The sequence below is a fragment of the Jaculus jaculus genome, chromosome 10 (genome assembly GCF_020740685.1).
Source record: "Jaculus jaculus isolate mJacJac1 chromosome 10, mJacJac1.mat.Y.cur, whole genome shotgun sequence".
In the NCBI taxonomy this organism is placed as follows: Eukaryota; Metazoa; Chordata; class Mammalia; order Rodentia; family Dipodidae; genus Jaculus; species Jaculus jaculus.
This window is the reverse complement of record NC_059111.1, coordinates 21,469,606-21,496,465: the sequence shown is the minus strand read 5'-3', so window position 1 is coordinate 21,496,465 and position 26,860 is coordinate 21,469,606. Positions and strand designations below refer to the sequence as shown.

The 26,860-nt window shown below is 56.2% G+C and overlaps 1 protein-coding gene across 1 annotated transcript; it reads left to right on the top strand.

The window, feature by feature from the left end:
• Nucleotides 1–1,964: 1,964 nt before the first annotated feature.
• Sema7a (semaphorin 7A (John Milton Hagen blood group)) lies at nucleotides 1,965–26,198 on the top strand. Its single transcript, XM_004666691.2, has 14 exons — nucleotides 1,965–2,154; nucleotides 17,003–17,145; nucleotides 17,630–17,671; nucleotides 18,008–18,100; nucleotides 18,317–18,401; nucleotides 18,558–18,668; nucleotides 19,200–19,339; nucleotides 19,859–20,043; nucleotides 20,858–20,966; nucleotides 21,060–21,258; nucleotides 24,174–24,301; nucleotides 24,500–24,654; nucleotides 24,806–24,867; nucleotides 25,152–26,198. Exons 1-14 carry the CDS (start codon nucleotides 1,965–1,967, stop codon nucleotides 25,511–25,513), a joined length of 2,004 nt encoding a protein of 667 aa, XP_004666748.2. The 3' UTR covers nucleotides 25,514–26,198.
• Nucleotides 26,199–26,860: the final 662 nt, after the last annotated feature.

Genomic DNA, 26,860 nt, shown 5'->3' with positions numbered 1-26,860 from the left:
TTGTGCCTTAATTTCCTTATAAAGGGAGACCAATACTGCCACCCATCCACTTGGATCATGAAGACTGAGTTAAGATGAGGCAACTAGCATGTTAGCAGTTGCTCATGGAGCAGGAAGTTTTAGTTCACTCATCTTGGTTCATTCATTTGCCAGTTGACCTCAGGCAGGCCCTGTCCCTCAGTTTCTTCCCCTAAGATAGAGTTGTGTTTCCTTAGTGAGGGAAAAAGAAAAAAAAAAACACCATAGATCTGGCAGGGACGATGTGGGTGGAAGTGGGTTGAATTTATGAGTTGCGGTGCACATGGGTAATGTTTTTATTTTGAACACATTTGAATTCTTAGTTCTTAAAGGCAAAGATAGGTGAATTCTTGCCTTAATTTTTCACAGAGATGAAAAGAACCCGAGGCCCTACCTGTCCAGCAAATGAATCTTTGGGCTGGAAAGCACCGGTCTGTCTTGGAGGCTCATGTGGGCTGGTCATATGGCCACTTTTAGGACTGCAGGATTCAGTGCGGATCTAGGGACAAATTCAAGACCATCTACAGCCTCCTTCGCTGTGGGACAGTGTTACTCTGGGCATCATGAATCTGATGGATCCACCCTAGCTTTTTACCTAATCCCTGGGAGGGTTTTTCCCCATCCAGTGCTGGAGATCTGGAGGCATCCACCTTCTCGGCCTGCTAGCTTTCTTCTTGGGGTTCTTAGGAGAGAAAAGGCAAAATGTGCAATGGCAATGCGAAAGTTCCTCGTAGTTCCTTTCCAGACTCACGGAGCATGGCAGCGGGCTGCGTCTGGGGCCAGGGCATCCTGCTCCATGTCTCTGTTGGTGTGTCTGGAGTGTACGAAGCAAGTGAAGGTGTGTCAAGGGATCTGAAGGTCGAACCTTTGTTCCCCTCCAGATCCAGTCTCCTTTCATTGCAGCACAGCAGAGCCTACATATCAGGTGAGCACTGGAAAAGGACTTGCTGAGCCAAGAGGATTTTTCCAGTCATGACTTCTCGGGAGTACAAACAGAGACGGGGACTTTGAATCCTCTTCCTGATCAAGGTGGCTCAGAGGATGAGCTAATGACCGAGCTGCCTGAGTTGCTCAGGTGACTGCAGAGCCGATGGGCTAACAGGTTGTCTGTGCTGGGCAGCTGAGTCGTAGGCGCAGTGTGGACAGAGATTCCCTTATGCTGGCCTGACCCTGACATTGAGTCTTGGGCACAGAGGGTGCTTCTCCTCTTTTTCTACTTGGGGAAGGGGCCTTCCTAATTATATCCCCCTCAGCTCACATGGAAATGAGTTTGGATTTTCTGAGCGTACACCAGCTGGCTGGGGGGAGGCGGCCCAGAAGGCTGCTGGCTGGGGAAGGGAGGAGAAAGGAGAGGGAGTGGAGGGAGACAGGCCAAGATGAAAGATTCCCAATGTTCTTGCAGGCATAGCCGTAATAGTAGGGAGCTGGGGGCTCCCCTCACATCAGCCCCCCTCCCTCACACACACATCCTCAGGGGAAAGCATCTCGCTCCGCTGATAAGCTAGGCAGGGGGCTGGATCCACTGGGGCTAGCCCATCCTCCGAGGACCCCGGCTCATAGCTGTCCATAGCCAGGCTGTCCGGTGTTACAGTCATCCGTGTGCTCCGAGCGGTCCTGGATAAGTGACTTGCCTAAGGCCAGTCCTTTCAGGAGGCGAGGCGAGTGGAACTGAGGATCCGGAGAGGGAATGGGGCCGGGACCCCCCAAGTCAGACCCCAAGTCAGTCTGGTGGCTCGCGAGCGGGTGGTGCTGGCGAAGGCTGTCAGGGCAGCGGGCACCTGGCACGCTCGGGGTGGCCCGGCGGACGGCGCGGAAAGGCTGCGCGGGGCGGGGGAGGGGCGGGGTGGGGTCAGGCGCCTGACTCCGCCTCCTGGCGCCCGGTTCTGCCTGCGGCCGGGCGCTGGCTCAGTCTCGGCTGCTTGCCGCCGTCGCTCCGGGGCTGCGGGATGACGCCTCCTCCTCCTCCTCCTCGTCGTCCCGGACGTGCCGCCCCCGGCGCACCGCGCACCGGCGTCCTCAGCCCGTCGCCGGCTCGGTCCGGGCTCCCGTTGCGGTTGCTGCTGCTGCTCTGGGCGGCCGCCGTCTCGGCCCAAGGCCACTCGAGGAGCGGACCCCGCATCTCGGCGGTCTGGAGAGGTAGGCGGCAGCGGGGGGCTCGGGGGAGGGAGGCAGGGAGGCTCGGACTCGGCGCGGAGTGTGCGGCACCCTTGGAGCGAGTGCGTGCGCGCGGCTCCGCTCCGCTCGGTTCGGCTCGGCGGGGGTCTGGGGAGGGGTCTGTCCCCGCAGAGAGGGAGTGGGGTCCAGGGGAGTGTGCGCGTGTGTGCAGGTGTGGAAGGGTGCGTGCAACTGTCACGCCGCAGCCGGCGTGCGGAGCGGCTGGGGCCCGAGCCCCGGCTAAGTGTCGCTCCAAGTCCGCGGGCAAGCCCGGAGCACGAGCCGCAGCGCCCGGGCGCGCGGGCTGGGAGGATGCGGGCCCCTGGCTTGGTCCTCCTTTTTTTTTTTCCTTCCTCTCCCGGTCCTCCGCAGCGGGGTCTTCTACGCAGGACCCTTTCCTCACCCTGGCCACCCCCCCCCTTTCCTCCACTATCCCTGTGAACTGCGGGCTCTGCTGGCACGCGGGGCTCAGGCTGCGCCGGTGAAGGGGGCGCGGACCCATTGCCGCCGCCGCTGCGCTCCGGCTGCGGGAACAAAGACCCCGCCGCTTGCCCCCGCCCCCGCCCCGGCCCGGAGCGCGGGGCCAGGCAAGGAGGTGGTGGGCACCCTTTGGCGAACCGGGACAAGGTGCTGTGCAGGGGGCTCCGGGCACCTGGGCGCTGTCTCCGCAATGCCGGGACCGGCCGCTCCCCCCTTGCCCGCACGTGGCGGTTGTCACCCGAAATCAAAGCTAGCATGGATGGGGGGAGCAGTGCCCATTGGGTGGGGCAAGGCCATTGGGATGACACCCCCCCACACACACACATACCCAAGGAGGCATATCTGGGGAAGGAGTGCAGCCTTAAGACTCATGCATATGAGAACCTTGGGGGACTGGAGTCTCCTTCAGAGGTACATCAGTTTAGACCCCAGTACCGTGAGTGGGACAGAAAGCTGGCTAGACTGGGGTTTGAGGCTTTCTGCCGCTAGGGACCGAGTTACCCTCCCCTGCATTGCACACAAACGCCTCCCCGCCCCCAGGCCAACTCAGCTCTGTCCCCAAATTTGGAGTCTCTGCAGCCCCCCTTTGTGGTGGTGGGGGCCTCGCAGTGGGGGTTGGGATACTGGTCCAGTCTTTCCCCACTGAGAACCCTTTGATGCCTTGACAGTTTGCAGGGATTGCGGAAGTCAGCATTATCTGGGGCAGGTATTCTTAGCAGAGGGGGGAAAAAACCCCCACATAAAACGAATGGCTTGAACTGGCTCGAACTGCCGCAGCAGCAGCAGCAGCTCAGGGAATGTGATTCGCCCAAGGTCACTGGGCAGTGTGGTCACCCACTCTGCAGGTGGGGGCTCTGATCTGGCACAGGACCGGTGGTTCTCCAACTGTAAGAGTTACCCTGGTCTCCTGTTATGCTACCCAGCCAGAGAGGTGTCCCCCCCGCGCTTGAGAGAGAGGCGGTGTAGCTGGAGCCCTGGCTGCGTTAGTCATGGTGAACACCCGCACACCCCTCAGTTCTATCCATTCAGCCTTTCTCTGCCCTCCTGGCTTTTTACCTTGCCTCTGGTTCCCATGGATCATGGACCACACATCACAGGAGTACCCTGGAGAGGACAAATGGTTACGTCTGAGTGTCTTGGAATCTCCCCATATATTAAACCCCTTTCGTTTGACTCTGTGTGACCCCCCCAGTCTTCCCTTGACCCCCCTCACCACCACATACTTAATGCACACCCACTTGTTAGCACTTAATGCGTACCTCTCCATCCCTGGCACTTAGTCCTCGTCCTGAGGCTATTTAAAGCTGCTTTCAGCCCTCTTACCCACTTTTAAAGCTCACAGCTCAGCTCTCTGCCCCCCTTCCCCCTGCCTGCAGTTCACTGCTGTGACCACACTGGTAATGCACTATTGACCCCCTCTGGCTTGGGTCCACCAGCCAGTCACCAATCTTGTCCAAGGACAGTCTGCAATCTCCTTCAGTAGTGCCAGGTGTCCCACTGACCAGACAGGCCCAGCCATTCACCTGCTCCCCCACCTCCAGGGCCACCAGCTGGTGACAGTGTGCTCGGCTGACAGCTGCCTCCTGTCTCCTGTGGGGTGACACATGGCAGTCGGACGGGACTGAGTTTGGGTAGGGCAAACCCAGGAGTGGAGTGTGGGGAGGGTCCTCCTAGGTTTTGCTATTAGCCTAGAGCCCTCTTGCCCAGTGGGTAGAGTATCGTGATTTCCAGGAATGACCAAAACAGGGATGGTGGTGGTCCTAAGGCCATTGGTCTAAATATAATATAGGTTTGTGTGTTAGTTTTGGGCCAGGCTGGATATAGGGACTGGAATAGGTATGGAGGGTTCTTTATTTTTTGCTGCTTGGACACTCTCCCGCTCCCAAGCCTTAGGGAAAGATTAGAGCAGAGTTCTCTGAGAGTCTTAGCCTGCTTTTGTTGAGAGAGCTGCTGCCTTCGCAAGTGGATGAAGGTCTGGTGCAGAGCAGCTTGGACTGGTGTGTGTGTGTGGGGGGGGCAGTATGCCATCATATACCTGCTGGGTGTCCTTGAACTCTTCACCCGTCTTTCTGTCTTTGACCCTCTGAACTTGCCATGGGGGGGGGTGAGCTCTGGGAGTTGTTCCTCTAGGGCATCACTGATACGTTAGTTGTGAATGTATGACACTGACCTCCCTTTAAGTAGGCAGGGGCAGGAGTTGAGCGATGGCAGGTGAGCGCAAGGGGTGGGCAGCATGCCTGTGTGAGCTGTGTACTTCTCCAACGCTCCGCCAGTGGCTGGAGGAGATAGAGAAGCCCGGGGAAGTTCTGACCCCAAAGTCAGAAGCGAGCCCCCCTGTCACCGAAGGGAAACAATCTAGTCTCCAGTCTCCCTGTACCTGCCCAGCTGGTTCTGCCCTCACTGGTCCAATTAAACAACAGGATGTTGTGATTGGCTTGGTGGCTGCTGGGGAGTCATTATGGTGCCTCTCCCCATGGGCAGGGGGGTTGTTGTCACCTCCTCGGGGATGAGGTCACAGCTGGGGCTCCCTAAGCATCAGCATTTCCAGTGGAAATCCCTGCCCCCTTGGGGGGTTAGATGTATTCATCACCTTCAAGGTGAACTCCCTCTGCAGTACTTTTGGGGAGAGCGGTCCCCAGGAGGAAAGGGGGCTTTCCTGTGATGGAAGCGATGTCGCTATAGCTCTCTGCTAAGTTCTGTGATCACTGCGTTCTGGACACTGAGGCCTGTGAGAGCAGGTTTTGTTAAAGGAGCCTACAGATAGATGCTGGCATGGACCCAGGTTAAACCCAGGGTGGAAAGTGGTAGAAGGGCCACAGCCTGGTTCTGGCCTAATTGTTCCTGTCTCATTTGCTGTGTGACACTGGGCAGAGTTTTGCCTTCCCCCCCCCCGCCCCCCAATCTCAATTTCCTCAAGTGCCCAGGGAGGTCAGAGGTAGGGGCTCATTTATTTCAAGGCCATAAGACTTAAAGGATTTCTGCTTCTCTGGGAGGAGAAGGCTTGAGCAGAGGCTGTGGTGGTCTGTTCAGATCTTAGTAGATATTAAGAAATGAACCCTGGGAGGTCGGGGTGTGAGGGGAGGGGTCGGAATTCTTGTGTCCTTTTTATCTTTTTCCGTCATGGGCTGAAGGTCAAGGATCAGTTGGAAGAAGTAGCTTTTTGGCTTGTGACCTCAAAGATGGCTGAAATTCAGCTGATACTTTTCTGGGTCCCACTTTGCGCTGGCTCTAGGGCTGGGCTTGAGGGTTTGGCAGCGAGAAACTAGAGGAGCTGGTGTCCTTGTAGATGGGGAGGCTGGGCAGATAAACCTGCACATAAGCTGGAGGCATGTGGCAGGGCTGGTAACCGAGAGCAGCCGTGGAGGCTGAGAAGGGGCCTAATAGGCTACAGGGTCTGCCTGGCCAGCAGGCTTCTTGGACAGGTGAACTTGTGAGTGGAGATGGCAGGAATGGGGAGCTGTGGGGAGAGGGAAAGGACAAGAAGAAGAACCCTTCTGACAGTGTTGAGCTGGCTTGGGCCAGAGATCCAGCACGGTTTAAAAATTTATTTATTTATTTATTGAGAGAAAGAGGCTGATAGAGAGAGAGAGGGAGAGAGAATGGGTAAGCCTGAGCCTCTAGCCACTGCAAACAAACTCCAGATGCATGCGCCACCATGTGCGTCTGACTTACATGGGTCCTGGGGAATCGAACCTGTGTCCTTAGGCTTCACAAGTAAGCGCCTTAACCTCTAAGCCATCTCTCCAGCAGTCCCTCCCCTCATTTTTAAGAAGAGGACACATGGTCAGCCCAGTGGTGGGGAAGAGATTGTATCCTCCAGAGGACTGTGGCAGACAAGACTGATCTCTCCAGGGCTGGCAGTGTCACAGCTCCCTGGTGGCGTGCTATGATAGAGTCCAGGGACACTAAGGTCTTCCCTGTCAGTCAGCTCTTGAGTGCAGGGAGAGATTCTCGAGGTGAGGAGATCTGCCGCTTAGCTGTGTCTCCCGCTCTTCCTCTGTAGACGCTCTGAGGAAGAAGAGGTTCTCTCCCCAGCCCAGCCCCATGTGTGGGGGAGGGCAGGAAGCAGACACCTTTTCTCTGCACAGCTTCCCTTTTCTGATCACTTTCTGGAACATGGGGTTTGGGACCCTTGGGGGAAGGCTGGGCAGGTGATGAGGCTCAGCCTGAAGGGGGCAGTCCTGAGAGTGGAGGGTCTCTGGCCTCCCCCCGCCACCCCACTCCGCAGTTCTCATTTCGCTCCATGCACAGTGGTTGACTGTGTCACAAGAGACTGACCACACTTCCCTAGCGCTTGCTGACAGCAAGGTTTCCACTTCTCTTCATCTCCTTTTTTGGTCAGGTCAGAAACCTTTCCTCTTCTGGGATGGAAGAAGAGATAGAGGCTCTTGACCTTCTTCAGCCTTGCAAGGAGGGCAAGGTGTGCTGCCACGAGTGTGGCCAGCCGTCCTGGCCCTCAGTGAGCTGCACGAGCCAGAGGGGGAAGGATCATGGCCCTGGCTCCAGAGAGGCCACCTTTTCCAGCCAACCCAGGTCCAGATGTGCTGTCCTGCTGTATGGGGTGGTTCTCCAAACCCTTTCCTTCAGCAGGCCTTAACCCTCGCCCTGCTATCCTATCTGTAAACTGTGCCCTACCCTTCTTGAGGATGCGTCATCGCTCTGTCATTCTAGAACACACAGTCCTGAGGCTTCCCCAGGGCCTGATGCTGGTCTGGTCTCACTCCCACCTTCACCTCACACCCCTTCCCTCCTTCATCCCCGGAACCCCTCTGCTGCCTTAGATCACCCCCTCTCTGTGCTCTGCTCACCCTCCTCCTCCCTGTTCAGTTTTTCAGTGTCTTTGAAGAACCTTCTGTGATGACCTCAGCTCGCACGGCCTGACAACGTAGAGCTTAGTGCATCTGAAAAGAGGCATCAGAGATCAGCCGGGCTCCAGATGGGGAAATTGAGGCCTGGAATGACAGGAAGTAGTTCAAGGTCACCTGGCAAGACTGGCAGAAGTGGAGTCAGGGCTGGATCTTCTGCCTGCGGGGTGCCCCAGCTCCCCGACTTCCTCCAATTTCTTGTTTGCTTGGGCCTGGGGTTTCTAGAGCCCCTTCCCTTCTCAGCCAGCTCAACAGAACCCAGTCTTCTTGTTCACAGCAGCCCTGACCATACTTTAGGGCCTTAGATTTGGACCCACCCCTTGAATTTGCCTGGCCTTTCCTTCGTATGGGCTTCAGGTCTTGCATGTATGTTATGGGGCTGGCGCAGGTCTCAGAAGGCAGGTCTAACTGTGTCATAGTTTGGGCTAATCTGGGTTTAACTGCCACAGCAGCCTGGGATTAGGCTGCCCCTGCTGGGCCTCTTGCATCCCTGCTTCCAATCAAGACCCTGGACCTTTCTGTGGGAGGGTAGCCATCCCCAGGGTCCTACCTGAGTCCGGAGAAGCCCCGGGTTTGCCCTTGGGAGGCCTCTGGTGAAGAAAGAGGTAGGCCCTCCTGCCTGTGATGGAATAGGGGCCCCTGGGAGTTTGGGACTTACCTTCTAGCACAGTGGAGACTGTGGCAGGAGGGAGAGCAGGGAAAGTGGATGTGGATGGTGCAGTCAGGGAAGGCTTCCTGGGGGAGGGGAAGGAGCTAGGCTAGAGTGAAGGGTAGGGGTCTCACTAGGCCCACTCATGTTGCTTTTCTGGCACTGCCTAGCACCATGATGAGCACTGTACCCACTTGATGGCAAGAAACCCCTTCTAAAATGTCTGTCTGCTCCTCTGACCAGGGCCTGGTCCCCCCATTGCTGCCCCTCCTCACTATGTGAGCTGCCGCATCTTGCCCAGCCCTGGTGCTGGGTGTCAGCAGGGCAGTAGGAGACGCAGACTGTCCCTGCGGCCCCTGCATCCCAGGTGAAAGCCTGCTAGGCAGTACGATCTGAGAGAAGAGGATGTGTGCCAGATGGTAGGTGGCATCAGGTTGCTGATAAAGGTCAAACCAGTGAGGGCTGGAACAGTCTGGAACACTTCCTGGAGTCAGGGGGTTGGGGCTAGATGTTCAAGGACAGGTGAGATCTGCATGCACCAGAGAAAGGATGAGGGCAGTCAAGGTTGGGCAAGTGAGCCTGGGGCGGGGAGTAAGTCAAGACATGGGTCTTCAAAGAAAGATGGGCCTTTGCTGCCCTGCTCTGGGGAGCTGAGCCCTGCTGGAATGTGCAGTTGGAAGCTATGGTGGATTCTTGGGCTTAGGAGCCGGAGGTAGAGTTAAGAGTTCTGGTCAGTGCTGGCTTGGGGGGGGGGGGATTCAGTGTAGGTGTACATTAGAGAGAGGCTGGTGAGCACATCTTCTCCACATAGTTTTCATTTATTTATTATTTATTTATTTAGTTTGTTTTTTTGAAGCCGGGTCTCACTGTAGCCCAGGCTGACCTGGAATACACTATGGTAGTCTCAGGGTGGCCTCAAATGCATGGCGATCCTCCTACCTCTGCCTCCCGAGTGCTGGGATTAAAGGCGTGTGCCACCATGCATGGCTGGCACATAGTTTTCTTTCTTTTCTTCTTCTTCTTCTTTTTTTTTTTTTTTGGCACATAGTTTTCTATTGAGAACATAGATTTTTAAAAAAAGTTTATTTCTTTATTTATGAGAGAGAGAGAATAGGCATGCCAGGGCCTCCAGCACTGCAAACGAACTTCAGATGCATGCCCCACCTTGTATATCTGGCTTTACATGGGTACTGGAGAATCAGTACTGGGTCCTTAGGCTTTGTAGGCAAGCTCCTTAACTGCTGAGCCATCTCTCCAGCTCAAGAACTGGATCTTTATTTATTTTTGGAGGTAGGGTCTCACTCTAGCTCAGGCTAACCTGGAATTCACTATATACTCTCAGGGTGGCCTCGAACTCATGGCAGTCCTCTTACCTCTACCCCCCTGCATGCTGGGATCAGAGGCGTGTGCTACCACACCCCGCCCAAGAACTAGATCTTAAGAGACTTATCTTCCCAGTTAGTCATGCTGGTTGGCATTTAGGGCCGTGGCCCCATGCTACACCCTAGATTCCTGCCCCGCCTGGATTTGAATACTTATGTTCATACATATGCCATGCTCCAGAATGCCATGAGTGAAGGGAGGCCAGGCCTTCGATGGCCAAGTGGACCCCAGCCTCCTGGGGTTTGGGGATTCTCAGCTGCTTGGGAAGGGCTGCCTTGGAAGTCTCTTAGGGTCTCTCCCTGAAGTATAGTTGTCTTTAATCCCAGCACTCAGGAGGCAGAGGTAGGAGGATCACCATGAGTTCAAGGCCTCCCTGAGACTACATAGTGAATTCCAGGTCAGCCTGGGCTAGAGTGAACCCCTGCCTCAAAAAAAAAAAAAAAAAAGAAAAAGAAAAGGAAAAAGAAGATAGTGATGAGCAGATTTCAGAGTCAAGTCTGTCTGAGTGTCAACTTCCACTGCTACCATTTATTCAGCTGTGCAATTCTGGTCCAGTCGTTTAGCTTCCCTGGGCCTCATTGTCCTCACCTGTCATGTAGAGATGCTAAGAGACGGAACCTCACGTAAGCCCAGCGGTGAGTCAATGAGTCAGAAGCTCTAAGAATCGCTTAGAGTAGCGCCTGGCGTACAGTCAATACACTGGAAGAGCTCCGAGTAGGGGCAGGCTCACCATCATGGCTGCTGCTCTCCTGTTCTTCCTCCTCTTCCTGTTCTTTCTTCTACAGAATCTCTGGTTTCTTGTGGAATGTAGCCCTGGCACTCCAGCCCCTGACAGCACTCCCTCACTGGCCAGGCCATGCTGGCTGGCTGCCCTCGCGCTGTGACCCCTGCTGGTCCAGGCTAAAGCTGAGGCTGGGAACCTTCTGTTTCACCGCGGTCTTCCACCTGTGTCTCTCCCTACTGGGCTGGCGTAGCCATCGTCTGCTCTCTCGCCCCTCCCCTGGCTCCGGACCCCAGGGCAGGCCCAGTGCCTCTGCCTAAGTCTCTGCCTTGAACAGCCACCAGCTGACTTTGGGGGCTTTTGGAATCTGCTAGGTCAAGAAACTGAAAGAGGGCTGGAGAGACGGCTTAGCCGTTAAAGTGCCTGCCTGCAAAGCCAAAGGACAATGGTTCGATTTCCTAGTACCCACGTTAAGCCAGATGCACATGGTGGCGCATGCATCTGGAGTTCATTTGCAGTGGCTAGAGGCCCTGGCATGCCCATTCTCACTCTTTCTCTTTGTCTCTAATAAATAATAAATAAGTAAATCTAAAAAAAAAAAAAAGACTTAGAAAAAAAGAAACTGAAAGAAGCCAGGTAGAACATGACATTGAAATTCCTGCCTTCTCTGGGCTTGAGCTCAGAGCCTGCTTGCAGCATTCCCTGTCCCACTTGAGCCTCTGAACCCCAGTCAGCTCAGTTCTTCCAGAACTTGCTTCTCCTACTCCTCAGGACTTTGTCTCAGCCAGTCTGCCCAGCAGCCAAGCCTTCTGGTTCTCAGAGCACAGCGTTTCAGTGTAGAGAACACTAGCTGTTGGTGGCTTAGAAGGTGCTTAGTTTACCTCTCTGTGAAATGGGAGTGTGGATCTTGGCTGGCTTTTTATTTTATATATTTATGTTTATCTTATATTACATATAAATATAATAAACATATATAAATTTATTATATATATATTTATATTTTATAGGGGAGGCAGATAAAGATGTTGCAGTCTCCGTTTCCAAAACAGCTGTCTCTGACTTCTCCAGCACGCAGAGACTCACGCTTCCTCCAAATGACCCAGGAACTTTGACAATCTTGTGCTTGCTTCCAGAGTCATGGTGGGTCATAGAACTCAAGCATCCACAAATCAGCAGCTCCGTCCCCCAACCACAGGAGATAAAACCGAACTCAGGAAGGCTCAGCCCCTGCCCACAGTCACAGCTTGCCAGTGGCCTGGCTGCCGAAGGGCAGGAGAAGCGACACGTGAGCTCTCCTTCCCGCCCCACCGCCGGTGGTTGACCTTGGCAGGTGTGCCTATGGTCCCACTCTAGCCCACACACTTGCTAGTCCCATTGCCAATGAAGGGAGGGCAGATCATTCCTCTGTGCGCTGTCACCCTAAGGTCTCACCACCCGTGCCAGCATAGGCAGGCCCTGCCCTTGCTAGGCAGCTGTCAGATCTCAGCCCTGCCCAGCGGTTACCACAGCTTGTTCTTAGCGTTAGGCCAGTCCCACCTGGAGATGGTTCTTCTTTCCTGACCTTATCAGGAGAAGCAGAGCCAGTGAGGCATTTGTTCCCTTGCACCTGCAGCCAGCTCACCACCCTGGGTAGCACCTACGGTTCCACCATTAGTCATGCCTTAGTTTTTAGACTTCGTTGCTAAAGACCCCTTGAGAGATCAGAGACCCACCCGGAGGGTGTGGGTTTCCCTTCCATTGTCAGATTAGTGACTCAGCACGGGTGAACAAAGGAGGGAAAGGGGTAGGGAGAGAGTGACACAGGGTCTTAGAGGGAGGCTGAGTAGACAGATGTTTGCACATCACAGGGGAGCTCGAGGAAGTCCAGATATGGTCCTGGACAGATGCATCGGGATGGTGGGTACCGGAGACTGTGAGCCTCCCTTGGTTGTAACGCCATCAGGACAGTGGTAACAGCCTCCCTGACCTCTGAACTTCTCATCTTGGGAGCTGTTTTTTTTTTTTTTTATTTGTTTATTTTTATTTATTTATTATTTGAGAGCGACAGACAGAGAGAGAAAGAGGCAGAGAGAGAGGGAGAGAGAATGGGCACGCCAGGGCCTCCAGCCACTGCAAATGAACTCCAGACGCGTGTGCCCCCTTGTGCATCTGGCTAACGTGGGTCCTGGGGAACCGAGCCTTGAACCGGGGTCCTTAGGCTTCACAGGCAAGCGCTTAACCGCTAAGCCGTCTCTCCAGCCTGTTGGGAGCTGTTTTGATGCCCTCTCTTCCCACCACGACCTGTGTGGTGTGAGATGCCAAGGCGAATCTGCAGGCTGGCTCCAGGCTCCCACGTGGCCCCTCACTCTTCTGTCTGCTGGTGTTGGTGTCAGGTGAGGGGTGCCAGTGGGCCTGGCAATGCGAAACGGAACACAGCATCGCAGGAGGTTCCTGCCAGATGTGGCTTGGCCCCCAGTCTGTAGTTGGCTGGGCTCCTCCTGCTCGTTGGCTGCCTGACTCAGACATTTCCTACTGGGATGCCCACATTCCTGCTGTTCTTCCCAAGGGCTCCGGGAGGTTAGCATTCAAGGCTAGTGGGTTCAGTGGGTCAGTGTGGAAGCCGCCTCTGCCGAACTGGGCCGCCGTTGTTCCTTTAGCGGACAGCAGCCCCACTTCACCCTCCCATCAAGCCACCTCTCGTCCTGTCTCGCACACATCATGGGCCCGGGGCTGGCAGGACCCGACGGTGACAGCATCCACGGTGAATGAATGAGGGCAGGAAGGATGCTCCGTCATGCAGGCCTGCTTTGGGAACACCCAGTGTGCAGAGGTCCCAGCTTTCCACTGTCATTTGACTGCTGGGACAGTGATGGGAGCGGGTGGTCCCCCAAGAAGAATCCAGCCTGATTTATTTATTTTTTTCCAACAAGATCTGAGCCCCTGTGGACATCCGGCCGTGGGGCTGGGTCTGCATAAGGCTACCTGCCCCAGCCCATTTTCCTGCCCTTCATGTCTGGCTAGAGCTAGGACCAGGCCTGTGGCGTGGCGCTGTAAGGAGGCGGGGACTCAGAGGTGTTGGGGTCTGCCTAGGTGTGGGACGGCCAAGGATGTTGCCCTTGTTGCACAGCCAGGATTGGTTCTAAATCACATGAGGGTGGGGGTGGGTTTTCTTGTGCCCAGCCTGCCTTCGGGCCATGTCCTCCCCATGTGTCCTTAGCCCCCTCCCCTGCCTGAACCCCTGGTTATTCTGGGAGCTTTTAGCTACCACTTAGTCAGCCACTAATGCGTCAGGCCGGGGAGTGAGGGGGGAGACGCGGTGCCAGACGGTGCTCCTTTTAGACGCGCGCATGGGATGGGAAGCGGGGGGGGGGGAGCCGGGAGGTGGGAGGTGAGGGATGCCAGGGGATGGGAGGCATTCCCACTTCTGGCCTTGCTCCTTGGAGCAGGGAGCAGGGGGACTGATGGGCAGCGGGTCAGTGTGTCCTTGGGCTAGCTTCCCCTCCCCTCCCCCATCACTCAGGGCCCACCTTCTATATTAGATTCCTCTCTCATTAGGACTCTGCCGGGCTGCACCTTCCCTATCTTTGCATGGGCTGTTTCCCCTGCCTTGGAACCCCCTCCCCATTCCTGGACGGTTTAGCTTTTATCTGGCCATCCCATCCCTTCGGATTCGTAAGGCAGGAGAAAGGAAAGAACAAAAACAAAAGCAAGTGTTTTAGGGAGCACGACACTTGCATCCTTAGCCTGGGCCTTTTTGAAGCCATGCCTAGCCTTGCTTGGCCTCTGCCTGAATCAGTCCCCTCCCGTGGCCCAGCTCGGTCTGTGGTGATCCTGGCCACGAGGGCTTGCTGCTGCCTTCACTTCCAGGCAGCCCTCCTGCCCAGAGCCCCCAGCCCCCCGTTCCTGCGGAACCTGAACAAAGCTTCCTTTCATGTGTTCATCGGGCTGCCGCTCTGACACTTCCCGGGCACAATCAGGCCCTTTGAGGGCCTCGGGCAGTGCGGGAGTCCAGGCCGGGGCTAGTGTGGAGAATGGGCCAAGGTCTTGTCCCTGGGCCTGAGTTGGTGCCATCACCCCCCAGTCATAACACATCACCAGGCACAGAGCTGGAATGGGCAGGAGCCTGAGGGTCACAGGGTAGAGGGGCGGTGGTCCTCGGTTCCTTTGTTCTCCTGGGCAAAAAAAAAATAAAAAATGGGGCCAGCAGTTTCTGCCCTCCTGGACCCTAACATTGCAGCCAGGATTTAAGGGGAACAAGATGCCAGATTTGCACAGGGCTGCCTTGGCTCTGACGCTGTTGCAATGTCCTCCCCATGCGTCCCCCTTCTCCCCTGTCATGGCTTCAGTGGGGTCATCTGGGAGCAGCCCTGGGCCACTGTACTGAGACCTAGCTTAGTGAGCTATGGGAGCTTTCTGTAGTATGGCTCTCTTACCCCTCAGACTAGAGGCTCAGGGAAGGCCAGGTCTCCTCACTCATCTACCCCTTCCTTTGATAGCCCTGCCACCTCCAGACAAGGGCTCCCTCCAGGGTCCCCTCTGGTGCCTCTTCCCCGTGAGTCTACTTATACCTTGTCCCTGCCTGTCCCTTCTCTGAGGCCTGGGGCTGTAGCCGTGGCCCAAAAGCTAGTGGGGGCTAAGGAGACTGGTGGGGGTGGCCAGTGTAGCCTCCAGGGTGCTTCTGTCCCTTGGCCTCTGGGTGCTGTGGGTCTCACTAGCTCAATACCTGCAGACACAGCTGTGGGCCCTTCCAGGCTGGCCTTCAGGGACGTGGGAGGGAAGCGGGGCTGCAGACTGCTGGGTTGCAGTGTGAGGCGTGAACGGCACCGGCTGGGAGTGAAAGGGCCGTGGAAACTGACTTTGGACAAAAGTGTTCGTGGGGTTGCTCCAACGGAACCAGAACGTCCCAAGATCTGCTAATGGCTAATATCCCACACCCCAACTCGACCAGCATGTGTCACCGCAGACAGAGCTGGGGTCTCAGCCCTTGCCCTGTACCCCTGGGGCTCATGGAAGTAGCCTTGGGGTGCGGGGATACTGACCCCCCCTGAGTTGCTACGTCAGGCTGTTTGTGGAGTGCCCCGGGAGAGCCAGGCCACCCCAAGGGCCGTGAACTTGGCCTCTGTGGCCAGGCAGGCTCATATCTCAGAACGCGCTGGAGAAATGATACTATCTGATTGAGCCAATCTTTTCTGTCCCCCAGCTCGGTTTTCTCCTCTGTGCAGCAAGCCAGGCCACGGCAAAGACGCAGAATGCGAATATTTCTGCTGCCAGGGCTCATTTGGCTGCGGAGGGGTATATGTTCAGGAAGGGAACGAAGGGTCAGCCTGCACTGTGTGCTGCAGCCTTGCCCCTGTTGGGATGTGTGACCAGTGGGAACGGCTCAAATGGCAGCAAGAGGGATTTGGGGTAGACTTTGAGGAAATGGCAGGGTGTTTTGTTTTGTTTTGTTTTGTTTTGTTTTGTTTTCCTGCCAGGACAGGGTTATGTCCTGCTTGGTTGTCCCTGCCAACTTGGCTGTCCCAGAGTTCACTGCAGCTGACAAAGCAGTGGGGAGACTAGGTTCCGGGGTGAGGCTCCAGGCTGATCAGAGGTTAAAGGGATGCTGGCTGTGGTTGATTGCTAAGGGCACAGCCACAGGGTATCCCATCCCTGTAATTTAGTCCAGCGACCAGGGCAACCTCAGCAATGTCACCGGAGATGAGAGAGCCTCTCCCTGGAGGCGGCGGTACAGACGGTTTCTTTTTTGGGCAGAATCGCCCTGGTCAGCATTCTGCTAAAAGGTCCAGGCTGCCGGGTGTGGTGGCAGAGGTGGGAGGATCACTGTGAGTTCAAGGCCACCCTGAGACTACATAGTGAATTCCAGGTCAGCCTGAGCTAGAGCGAGACCCTGCCTTGGAAAACAAAACAAGAAAGCAGGGGGAGGGGTTTTTTTTTTGGGGGGGGGGGAGGTTCCAGGCTGTACTCTGTGAAGGGTCCGCTGTCCCAGAGTTGTTGCGAAGGGAATGCTGAACCTTGTCCCCTGGGTGAAGTCAGGCTAGATCCCAGCCCAGGAGACAGAAGCATGGGTGCTGTGAGGCCTTCCACCCCCAGCTTCCATGTGTCCTTGGGCTATGTACTGCTTTTCCAGCAGTGAGGAGGGGAAGAGTAGATGTTCCCATTCCCTTCTTACTCTGAAATCATGCCCCCTGCGGTGGAGGGCAGAAGGGGATGGAGATGGCTTCCTGAAGGAAGGCTTGCGATTCTGAATGAAGTGATCACCGGGAACCTGGACTGTAAGAGGGTGGTCTGCAGGCCCCGCCGCTTGCTGCCCGGGAGGCTGGATGAAGGGGAAGCGGCTGCTTGCTGTGTCTTGGGGCGGCAGAACTCACGGTGCCGAGCTGACGACCGCTGGTCCTCTGCTGCTACTGCAGCCCCTCAGGAGGGCCTGCGTGGGTGTTGAGGAGGGCACTGCCCTCTCCCGAGTTCTGTGCCTGCCTCCCCCCTGAGGTGACATGCATCGCTGGGGAGGGGACACAGCAGAGGGTGAGGATACTTGGTTGCTAGAGCTCACCAGGTGTCTCTCTTACTTTTTCTGCCCAGGGTTGTCTGAGCCCTGGCACTACCCCAGCCAGACTTTGTTTCTGTGCTGTCAGTGCCCTGAGCACTGGGCATTAGCTGCTGGGCAGGGGCTCATGTATCTGAGGGTGCTCAAGGATCCTCTTGCTTAGGGTGTAGCCTCAGTGTGTGTCCCCTCCACCCCTTCATGCTGTACAGGGAAGGACCGCGTGGACTTCGGCCAGGCTGAGCCCCACACAGTGCTTTTCCATGAGCCGGGCAGCTCCTCTGTATGGGTGGGTGGACGCAACAAGGTCTACCTCTTCAACTTCCCCGACAGCAAGAATGCCTCCGTGCGCACGGTGAGCCCGGGCCCCTTCTAGCTCCGTCTTGTCTCTGCTCTTCCCTGTCCTCTGGCCCCGGTGAGGTCGCTCAGGGAATATGAGAGAGGTGGCATCTCTTCCTGAACTGGTCCCTCCACTTCCGTATTCCACACATGGTTCCCCGGGGAGGCTCCTAACAGTAGTCCAGCTTGGAGTCGCTTTGGAGAAAAATCTGGGGGCTCCTAGGCATGGCCAGGTACATAGTGCTAATGGGAGAGGCTGGGATTCGGAAACCAGGGCTTATCTTCTGAGACTGCTGGGCTCTGGCTCCTGGTATCAGATTGAGAAGACAGTGTGACCTTGGGAAATCTGCTCACTCTCTCCAAGCCCCAGTTCCTTTATCTGTAAGATGAGAATAAGGGTGGCGTCATGCAGAGTTTGTCCTGTGCACAGCATTTCAGGGGCATCTCATCCCTTGCCAGAGGAACTAATGTTTGTTTTTTTTTTTTCCTCCCTCCCCTAGGTGAGCATAGGATCCACAAAGGAGACCTGTCAGGACAAGCAGGTGAGTGAGGTGGGGGAGGGACTATGGATGGATCTCTGTCCCTTGGGGAAGAGGGAGGAGGAAGTGTGGCTCTACTGTGGGTGCCCCAGACTGACAGAGGAGGTTTAGACCGGTCCTAGGGGTCCCAATCCGAGGGTGAGGCATGATCTCCTAACAGAGGCCAGAGGCCTTGCTTAAAGGGGAATGGAGTCAGCTCTACTCTCTGAGCTGTCCTGGGCAGCTGCCGCCCGTTGTTTAGCCCTTTGCTTGGCTTCTCGCCCGAGACTGAGGCTCTTCTTCTTATCACTGGGCCTGCAGGGTCCTTTCACGCATCTGCCCTTCTCCTCCCCCATCCAGGACTGCGGGAACTACATTACACTCCTGGAGAGACGGAGTGATGGGCTGCTGGTGTGCGGCACCAATGCCCGGCAGCCCAGCTGCTGGAACCTGGTGAGAGACATCCCCCACCCCCCGCCACCGTGTGCCTGAGAAGTCCCCTTCACCTGGATGGCCTATAGCAGCACCTCATGGCCAGAGCTGGGGGCACTGTGAGACCTAGACAGAGTCCCTGGGAGGATGGGCTCCTTCCTGGCCAGGAAACTGGTCTTTGTAGGATGGTAGTGGCTATGCCTTCGTGTGATCATCTGCCCCTCTGGTCTCCTCTAGGTGAATGACAGTGTGGTGCCACTTGGTGAGATGAAAGGCTACGCACCCTTCAGCCCCGATGAGAACTCGCTGGTTCTGTTTGAAGGTATTGCATTGTAGCACTAAGGCAGGGTCCATGGGAGGGTGCTATTGTGCTAAACCAGGGGGAGGAATGGTTAGCTTGCTGTCCAGTGGCCGAGGGCTCCGGGAAGGGTTCACAGGAGTTGTCCGTCCATACCCACATAACTGTCCACCGTCCTAGGGGACGAAGTGTACTCCACGATCCGGAAGCAGGAATACAATGGGAAGATCCCTCGGTTCCGCCGCATCCAGGGCGAGAGCGAACTGTACACCAGTGATACGGTCATGCAGAGTGAGTCCGATTGGGACTGCTGAGGGTGGAGTGGGGGTGTGGATGCACAGGGTGGCAGGTGGGGTCCTGATATGTCCTGAGAGTGTTTCCTAAGGACTCAGCCCGGCACAGACCTGAGCAGCCTGGGCTGAGGTGTGCAGATTGTGAGAGCAGAGTCACCTCAGAGACAAAGGCATGGAAGAGCCTGATCTGCTCTGGGGAAAGCCCAGACCCTGTGTAGGAGCCCAGGAGTCAAAGCTCGGCCTTCTGACCTGTTGGGACACTCTGCCCCACTTCCTCATTAAGCCTCTGCCAATTAGGCAGAAGTGACTTAAGGGGCCCCAGAGGCCTTTCTAGTCCCCAGGCATGAGGTCATTGCTCTTGGGCCCATGACATCTTTGTTGGAAAGGGTATAACAGGCATGGTGTAAGGCTACAGAGGCTAAGGCCCCCCTGGGAAGCTGCCCTGGGTTTGTACGGATCTGGGGAGAGGTGTACAGGATCAAGTGGGTACCCGTACACCCTCACACCCATCGCACGTGTTGCTGGGCAGACCCACAGTTTATCAAGGCCACCATTGTACACCAAGACCAAGCCTACGATGATAAGATCTACTACTTCTTCCGGGAGGACAACCCCGACAAGAACCCCGAGGCCCCGCTCAATGTGTCCCGGGTGGCCCAGCTGTGCAGGGTAAGCAGATAACATGGGGTGTGGCTGGGTAACACGAGTGTGTCATCGTGTATACACGATAAGAGTGAGCGCCCGGCGCGCATTGGCGAGTCTGTGTCTGAAGCCGTGGGGGGGGGGGGGCCTCTTGTGTCTGTGAGTAAAGGTTGTCCAGCTTGTATGTCTATTTGATATGAAAGTATGTGAGTGCGTAAGAGATACCCTGATGACGTGGGCTGTGCTTGTATAAGTGCGCGCACACACATGTATATATATACATGTATGTATGTGTGGAAGTGGCGGATGTTTCTGCCACTGTCTGCTATGGGAGACAGAGACAACTCAGCTGCAGAGCCCCATTGTGGGCCCTGTGTCCTGTGTCTGCCAGGCTGGAGCGCACCTAAAAGCCTGCCTAGTTCCCGCAGGTCGTGGCCCCTCACAGCCTAGCCTGCCTCTCAGAAGCCTAGGCGCTGGCATGCCTGCGGCATGTGGAGCGGACCAGGCTGGTGCTAAGCGAGCGGTGCCCTCTTCCCTGTGCCCTAGGGGGACCAGGGTGGCGAGAGCTCACTGTCAGTCTCCAAGTGGAACACCTTCCTGAAGGCCATGCTGGTGTGCAGTGATGCCACCACCAACAAGAACTTCAACCGGCTGCAGGACGTCTTCCTGCTTCCCGACCCCAGTGGCCATTGGAGGGACACCAGGGTCTATGGTGTGTTCTCCAACCCCTGGTGAGTGACTGTCACCCTCAGGCTGGGGCTGGTGCTGGATCTGTGTTCAGAAGGGATCCTGGGGTTGGGCGCTGCTGACGGATAGCTTAGTGTGGCATTAGCCAGGACCACAGGCACAAGGACAGGGCTGTTAGTAGGTCGGGTGGGTCAGTCCGTCAGTATGATCTGTAAGCTGTTGTATTTGTGCGTCTGTGCGCATGGTGTGTGGGCACAGGCCATGTGCACACTCCTGTCTGTGTGTCCCATCCCTGTGTGCCCCCAGAGCCCACACGAGGTCCTGGGAAAGACTGTGAGGCTTCTCCTGGGGTGCTGGGTGCTATCACACCTGCTCAGGCACTGCCTATGCCTGATAATTCACACTCCTTAATCACTGTCATTGATTGAAAACAAGGCGACCAAAGTGTTCATAGAGGTTATGCGGTCGGGGAGGAGCCAAGAAAACCCTGCCCAGCCTCCTGTCTGTTTAGAGCTACCATTTGGGCACAGAATGGAGGTCTGGCCTCCTGGGCCATCAGTGCCCTGCAGCCTGTGTACAGAGGGGCAAGAGAGCGAATGACCTAGTCCACCCTGAGGCTCCTCCTACCTTAGGTTAGGTAGAGCCGATGATCTCGAACTCAGTGACGGAATCCAAGGTTGTGGTTTGAGTCCCTCCCTTTCCAGTAGTGTTTGATAGCACTGTGCCAGGCCCTGGGCCCTGTGGCAGGGAGCGTCCTGGCTCACCGAGGACTGTGGTTGTTTCCTGTCAGGCATAGCCTGAGTGAGCAGAGGTGGGTGCACCCCAGGCCCCTCACCGAGGTGGTCTGTGTCCCTGTAGGAACTACTCTGCCGTGTGCGTGTATTCCCTCGGGGACATTGACAAGGTCTTCCGTACCTCTTCACTCAAGGGCTACCACATGGGCCTTCCCAACCCTCGACCTGGCAAGGTTAGTGCTCGACCACCAGCGGTCTCGGCGCCAGCCCTCCGTGGCACCACCTCCCAGCCGCCCCACTAACCTAGGCCGTGCTTCCCTTTCTAGTGCCTCCCAAACAAGCAGCCCATCCCCACGGAGACCTTCCAGGTAGCTGACAGTCACCCGGAGGTGGCACAGAGGGTGGAGCCCATGGGGCCCTTGAAGACACCATTGTTCCACTCTAAGTATCACTACCAGAAAGTGGTCGTCCACCGCATGCGAGCCAGCCACGGGCACACGTTCCACGTGCTTTACCTAACCACAGGTGAGGGGCTACCCTGGGGCTCTGTGATCCTCCTTGTAAAAGTGGGTATGAAAGATGTCAAGAGTAAAGGGGGAGGATGGGCACTGTGGCTCATGCCGGTAAATAATCCCAGCTCTCAGGAGGCTGAGGTGGCAGGATCGCTGTGAGCTTGAGGTCAGCTTGGACTACACAGTGAGTTCCAGGTCAGCCTGGGCTAGGGTGAGACCCTGCCTCAAAAGAAAGAATAAATAAAAAGAAGAATGTAGGCAACATCTGGGCTGAAAAGATTGCGTAGTGATTAAGGCACTTGCTGGCAAAGCCAAAGGACCCAGGTTTGATTCCCCAGTACCCACCCATGTAAAAGCCAGATGTGCTAGCTGGCGCACGTGTCTGGAGTTCATTTCAGTGGCTAGAGGCCCAGGTGCTTCCATTTTCTCTCTTTCTCTCTCAAATAAAATTTGCAAAAAGAATGTAGAAGCTGGGCGTGATGGCACACACCTTTAGTCCCAGCACTCGGGAGGCAGAGGTAGGAGGAGCTGTGGGTTCAAGGCTAGCCTGGGTTTACATACTAATTCTGGGTCAGCCTGAGCTAGAGAAAAACAAAAAAAAAAATGTAGGTAACCTGTGCTTTGACTTCGATGTGGAAGGAGAATTGGGTGACTAGAGTTGTTACAGGTTGGTTAGCCTGGGGTCGTGGAAGCTCAGGTAGGCAGGGAGGTCAAGGGCTCCCTGGAGGAGATAGGACAGAGGGAAGGGAGGAAGGCTTCTTGGGTTAGGAGAAGAGCTGGAACTGGGTTGTGAGGCAGAAATGTGGCGAGTGAGCAAAGCCAGGGGTAGCTTTGGTCTGGATGTCTGACTCGGAGAAGAATGCGGTAGGAAGAAATGTGGAAGGTTGGGGGAGGAGCACAGACCCCGGGCCTCATGGGAGCCTCCGCTGGACTTGGGAATTAAGCCGAGAGGAAGCCTTTGAGGAGTTGGTAGGAACCTGGTGGGTGTAAGGAAGGAATCGCAGGTGGCAGAGGCTCACAGTGGCCTGGGGCAGCCTCTCCCCTTTCCTGCAGGGCCTCCCGGGAGGAGGCTGGGCGAACGCTGGGTGAGGTGCTCTTGCATTCTGAAATGTGGAGGAGACTGTCCTGGCTTGAGTTTGTGGTTACTTCCCATCTCAGGCCTTGGCCAAAATGGGGTCCTGGGAGTCACCTTGGTTCACTAGGGTGAACCTAGCTGCAGATGTTTGTGGAGACTGGAAGGGATCTCACACCTCTGGGTCCACTCCGTTGTTCCTACTCCCCCATGTGACTTCCTGCGATTGCTTTACCTTGGGGCTGTCTTGGCCTGATTGGCATCTGGAGCCCCAAGGCCATTGTTTGCCTCCTGGAAACCTCAGGGAGAGGAACTTCATACAGGACACTGGGGACCAGGGAGGGGAGGTCACGCTGTGCAGAAACGGGAGCAGCAGCCAGCATAGGGCAGGCCGGTTTTGAGCCCAGGGAACCCTCACACTCCTTCCTGCATGCCTGGGCCACAAGCACACTGAAGGATTAGGGAAGGAGTCTCCATCCTTCCTGAGGCCCCTGGGAGAGACCATTTTGGATCCTAAAGCATTTAGAAATATTGGGGCCAGATAAAAATAAAGAGCTGAGTCCTCTGCAGAGAATGGAAGCTCTTGCAATTGGGACTGGCTTTGTTATGGAAAAGTTCACAGCGGGAAGCAGTTCCCTCCATTGTTTAGAAGGCTGGACGACCCAGGCATGTGTATGGAAGGTGGCTAGGCTGGGTGATTGTCAGGTCCAGGGAACCTTTGGCCACATCTCAGAGCCTGCAGGTGGGAACCACTGATCCTAGAGGAACCATACCAGATAAGGCATCTGACTGCTTTTGGGTGGGGGACAGGTGATGTTCTGGGAAATGGTGAGGGAGGGAGAAATGGAAGGGAGGATATTCTAGAAACTAGGACAGTAGGTAAAGTGGGATTAGGAGGACCAGGGATCAGAATACCCGTCAATCCCCAACAGATGCCAATAGAGAGAGTGCTGGTCTAGCAGGCAGCCTAGTTATGTGACCTTGGGAGCCCGCGTGTAGAATCTAAGGTTCTTTTCAGATCTGAGATCTTGCAGAAATTAAAATACCCCTAAGACTAAATGAACGTCAGGTCCTGGATTGGCTCCGGGAACAAAAGAAGGACATCAGTGGAAAAATCCTTGAAATCCAAATGAAGCCTGCAGTTCAGTGAATAGGAACACGTCTCTGTCAGTTGCTTAGTTGTGACAAATGTACTGTGGTTATATAAGATTTTCGCATTAGGAGAAACTAGGGGAAGGCTAGACAGAGGTTCTTTTGTACTACCATTGCAACTTTTCTGGAAAACGAAGAATATTCCAAAACAAACAATGTACGCAGTACGTCCCCTCAGAGTCTAGGAGGCAAGGAGCTGTAGAAGAAACAAGGGGTCGGGTTTTGACCGTCTAGGTCCCTGCTGAGCCACCAGCTGTGTGACCTTGAGTAAGTTGCCTAGCTCTTCTGTTCCTCCCTTATCAGCAAAGTGGGAGAGATCGCACCCACCTCACCAGGCAGAGGAGGGAAGGGAATTAACTGAGGTGATAACTGAGGTGGAACTCCTGGAGTGGTTTCTCACAATGTAGCTTTGGACACATTTGGGGGGCCCTCTTTGGAAAGCTACAGGCCTCCTGGAATGGCCTGCCAGGATCAACCTTGGAAACTTCCGGGCTGCCCTTGGGCTCCCCCCTCCCAACTCCTTGTTCTTTCCTGGTCACGCTGTCTTCATCCCATCCTACCCCAGTCCTGTGACCCTCTTCTGAGTCATGACTTCATCAGCCCTTCCCACACGGCATCTTTTCTGGGCGGCACAACCTTGAGAGAGGCTTGCCTGGCTGAGGTGGGCCTTGGCCCGCTGACCCTCTTGCCCACTGTCTCCTCAGACAGGGGCACCATCCACAAGGTGGTGGAGTCTGGGGATCCGGAACATAGCTTTGTCTTCAACATCATGGAGATCCAGCCCTTCCGCCGTGCGTCTGCCATTCAGGCCATATCTCTGGACGCTGAACGGGTGAGCCTCCCCAGCCAGCGGCTCCCGCGGGCCACCCGGACAGCCAGCAGAGGACAGGGCTCCTGTGCCTGCGGTTTGCATGTCCTTCCAGGAGCTTCTGGGTCTCAGGGACCACAAGGCAGTAAGACCCCACGGCTGGGGACTGACGACTCACTCGGAGAATGGCTCTGGCCTTACCCTGTCTTGCTCTCTTTCCAGAGGAAGCTGTATGTGAACTCCCAGTGGGAGGTGAGCCAGGTGCCTCTGGACCTGTGTGAGGTCTACAGCGGGGGCTGTCATGGCTGCCTCATGTCCCGAGACCCCTATTGCGGCTGGGACCAGGACCGCTGTGTGTCCATCTTCGGCTCCCAACGGTATGTCTTGACAAAGGAAGGCAGACGTAGGTGTGAGGCGACACTGAAGGGCTGTAGGTGGTCGTTGCAGGGGGCTGGGGGGGGGGGGGGCGGCTGCTGGGGTGGGCTGAGGACAGGCCGGGAGTTGAACTGCATCCTCTCCTCCCTCCAGGTCAGTGCTTCAGTCCGTCAATCCAGCCGAGCCACACAAAGAGTGTCCAAACCCCAAGCCAGGTATCCGATCCAGCCCTGTTTGGTTTGGGGGAAGCAGAGCCATTCCTATGGGAGGCATAGCTTGACCTGGGGGGGGGGGGTATCTGTCATGCCGAGGGGAGCCCCTCTGATCTGGTGCTGCGGAGGAGAGGGCTGGGGTGAGGGACACAGGTGAAAATGGGCGGCTGGGTCACCTGTGTTCATTTAGAAGCCTTTCCTTAGAAGTCCCATCTGTGGGGGGAGCCCTGTACCCCGCCTCATGACTGTTCCCCCCCACCCCGCCCTGCCCTGCCCCGCCCTCCCAGATGGTGCCCCGCTGCAGAAGGTTTCCCTGGCCCGGAATTCTCGCTACTACTTGAGCTGCCCCATGGAGTCCCGCCACGCCACCTACTTGTGGCGCCACGAGGAGAATGTGGAACAGAGCTGCGAGCCCGGTCACCAAAGCCCCAACTGTGTCCTCTTCATCGAGAACCTCACGGCGCGCCAGTACGGCCACTACCGCTGTGAGGCCCAGGAGGGCTCCTACCTGCACGAGGCTCAGCACTGGGAGTTGACGCCCGAGGACAGAGCTCTGGCCGAGCAGCTGATGGGCGACGCCCGCGTCCTGGCCGCCTCCCTCTGGCTGGGGGTGCTGCCCACGTTCGTGCTTGGCTTCCTGGTTCATTAGGACCACCTGGGGGCTGGGCACGCATGCCCCAGGCTTCCGGAGCCCAGGGGCACTAGCAAAATGTCACACTCAGAGCCGGCTGGCCCGGGAGTTCCTTGCCCACTGATGCTTCCAGGGGGACAGAATAACCCTAGTGGGAGGGGGACGTAAGGCCTGGAGATGTCCAGCCGCAGGCGGCTGCTGGGCCCCAGGTAGGGTGAGAACAGTGTGGGGGGTTGGGGACTTGAGAATGAAGGCGCTGACTATGAAGCTGAGGCATCAGTGACCCAAGACTCTGTCCTCTCGAGAATATTTTTCGAAAACTCCTCACACTTGACGACTTCACGTACTGATGCTCTTGGCCCGATAGCCGGGCAGCCTGGCAGTGGGCGTTGGGAAGGACAGCCTGGGACTGCCATCTCTGGACCTTGGGGCAGAGGTTCGAGTCCTTGAGGACTTGCTGTACCCAGCTGTCTCCTTCCCTGTCCTCCTTGCCCCGTGGCTAGGTGACCAGTATCCCTGCAGACCCAGGGCTGCTGTTGCAGCTCCCTCATAGCCTGGGTCCCACCAGACAGCGCCTTGCATGTTTATTGAAGGATGTTTGCTTTCCGGACGGAAGGACGGAAAAAGCTCTATTTTTATGTTAGGCTTAATTCATGTATAGCTACTTCCGACTGCATCTGTATGAAAATACCAAAACTACATGCTGGGGGGGGGGAGGGGGAGAGGGAGGGGCTAGGATGGGTGGGTGGGGGCTGATCCCAGTCTAGAGCTCCTGGGGATGGGATCAGAGTCCAGGGATAGGCATGGGTTTGAGGAGAGTGGCATGAGCTGGCTCTGCCCTGGGAGCCCAGACTGAGGGCACGAGTCCCCAGCTTTGGGGGGGGGGGTTATGGGAAGGGTGGGTGAGGGAGGCAGGGGAGAATGAAGGAGAAAATTGAGCCCTAGGTAGGTTCACCGTGGTCATTTTGAAGGAGGAGCCGGGTCCACAGGGGGGAGGTTCCAGGACTCTGCCCTTGGCATTGGGGGTTGGGGGGCGGGGGGGACATCCTCCCTTCCCCTCAGCCCCCTTCCCCAGGGGCTGTGCTTCCATGCTCCTAGCCTCCCACCTTCAGCTCAGGACATGCCCTAACTTAGGCTAAACTGTGAAAATTCCTGTGGGGATGGCCCAGGCCCAGCTCTCCACGTGGGCCTCCCTGCCCCCAGTCCATGGATTTCAGCAGAGAGCTGACCTCTCTCCAGCTCAGCCTGGTGCGGGGTCTGGGGTCGGGGGCCTTCCAGCTTCCACTCCTGTATCTCTTCTCAATGCACTTTAATAATGTAACATATTACTAATAAACAAGCTATTTATTTACTGGTGCCTGCTTC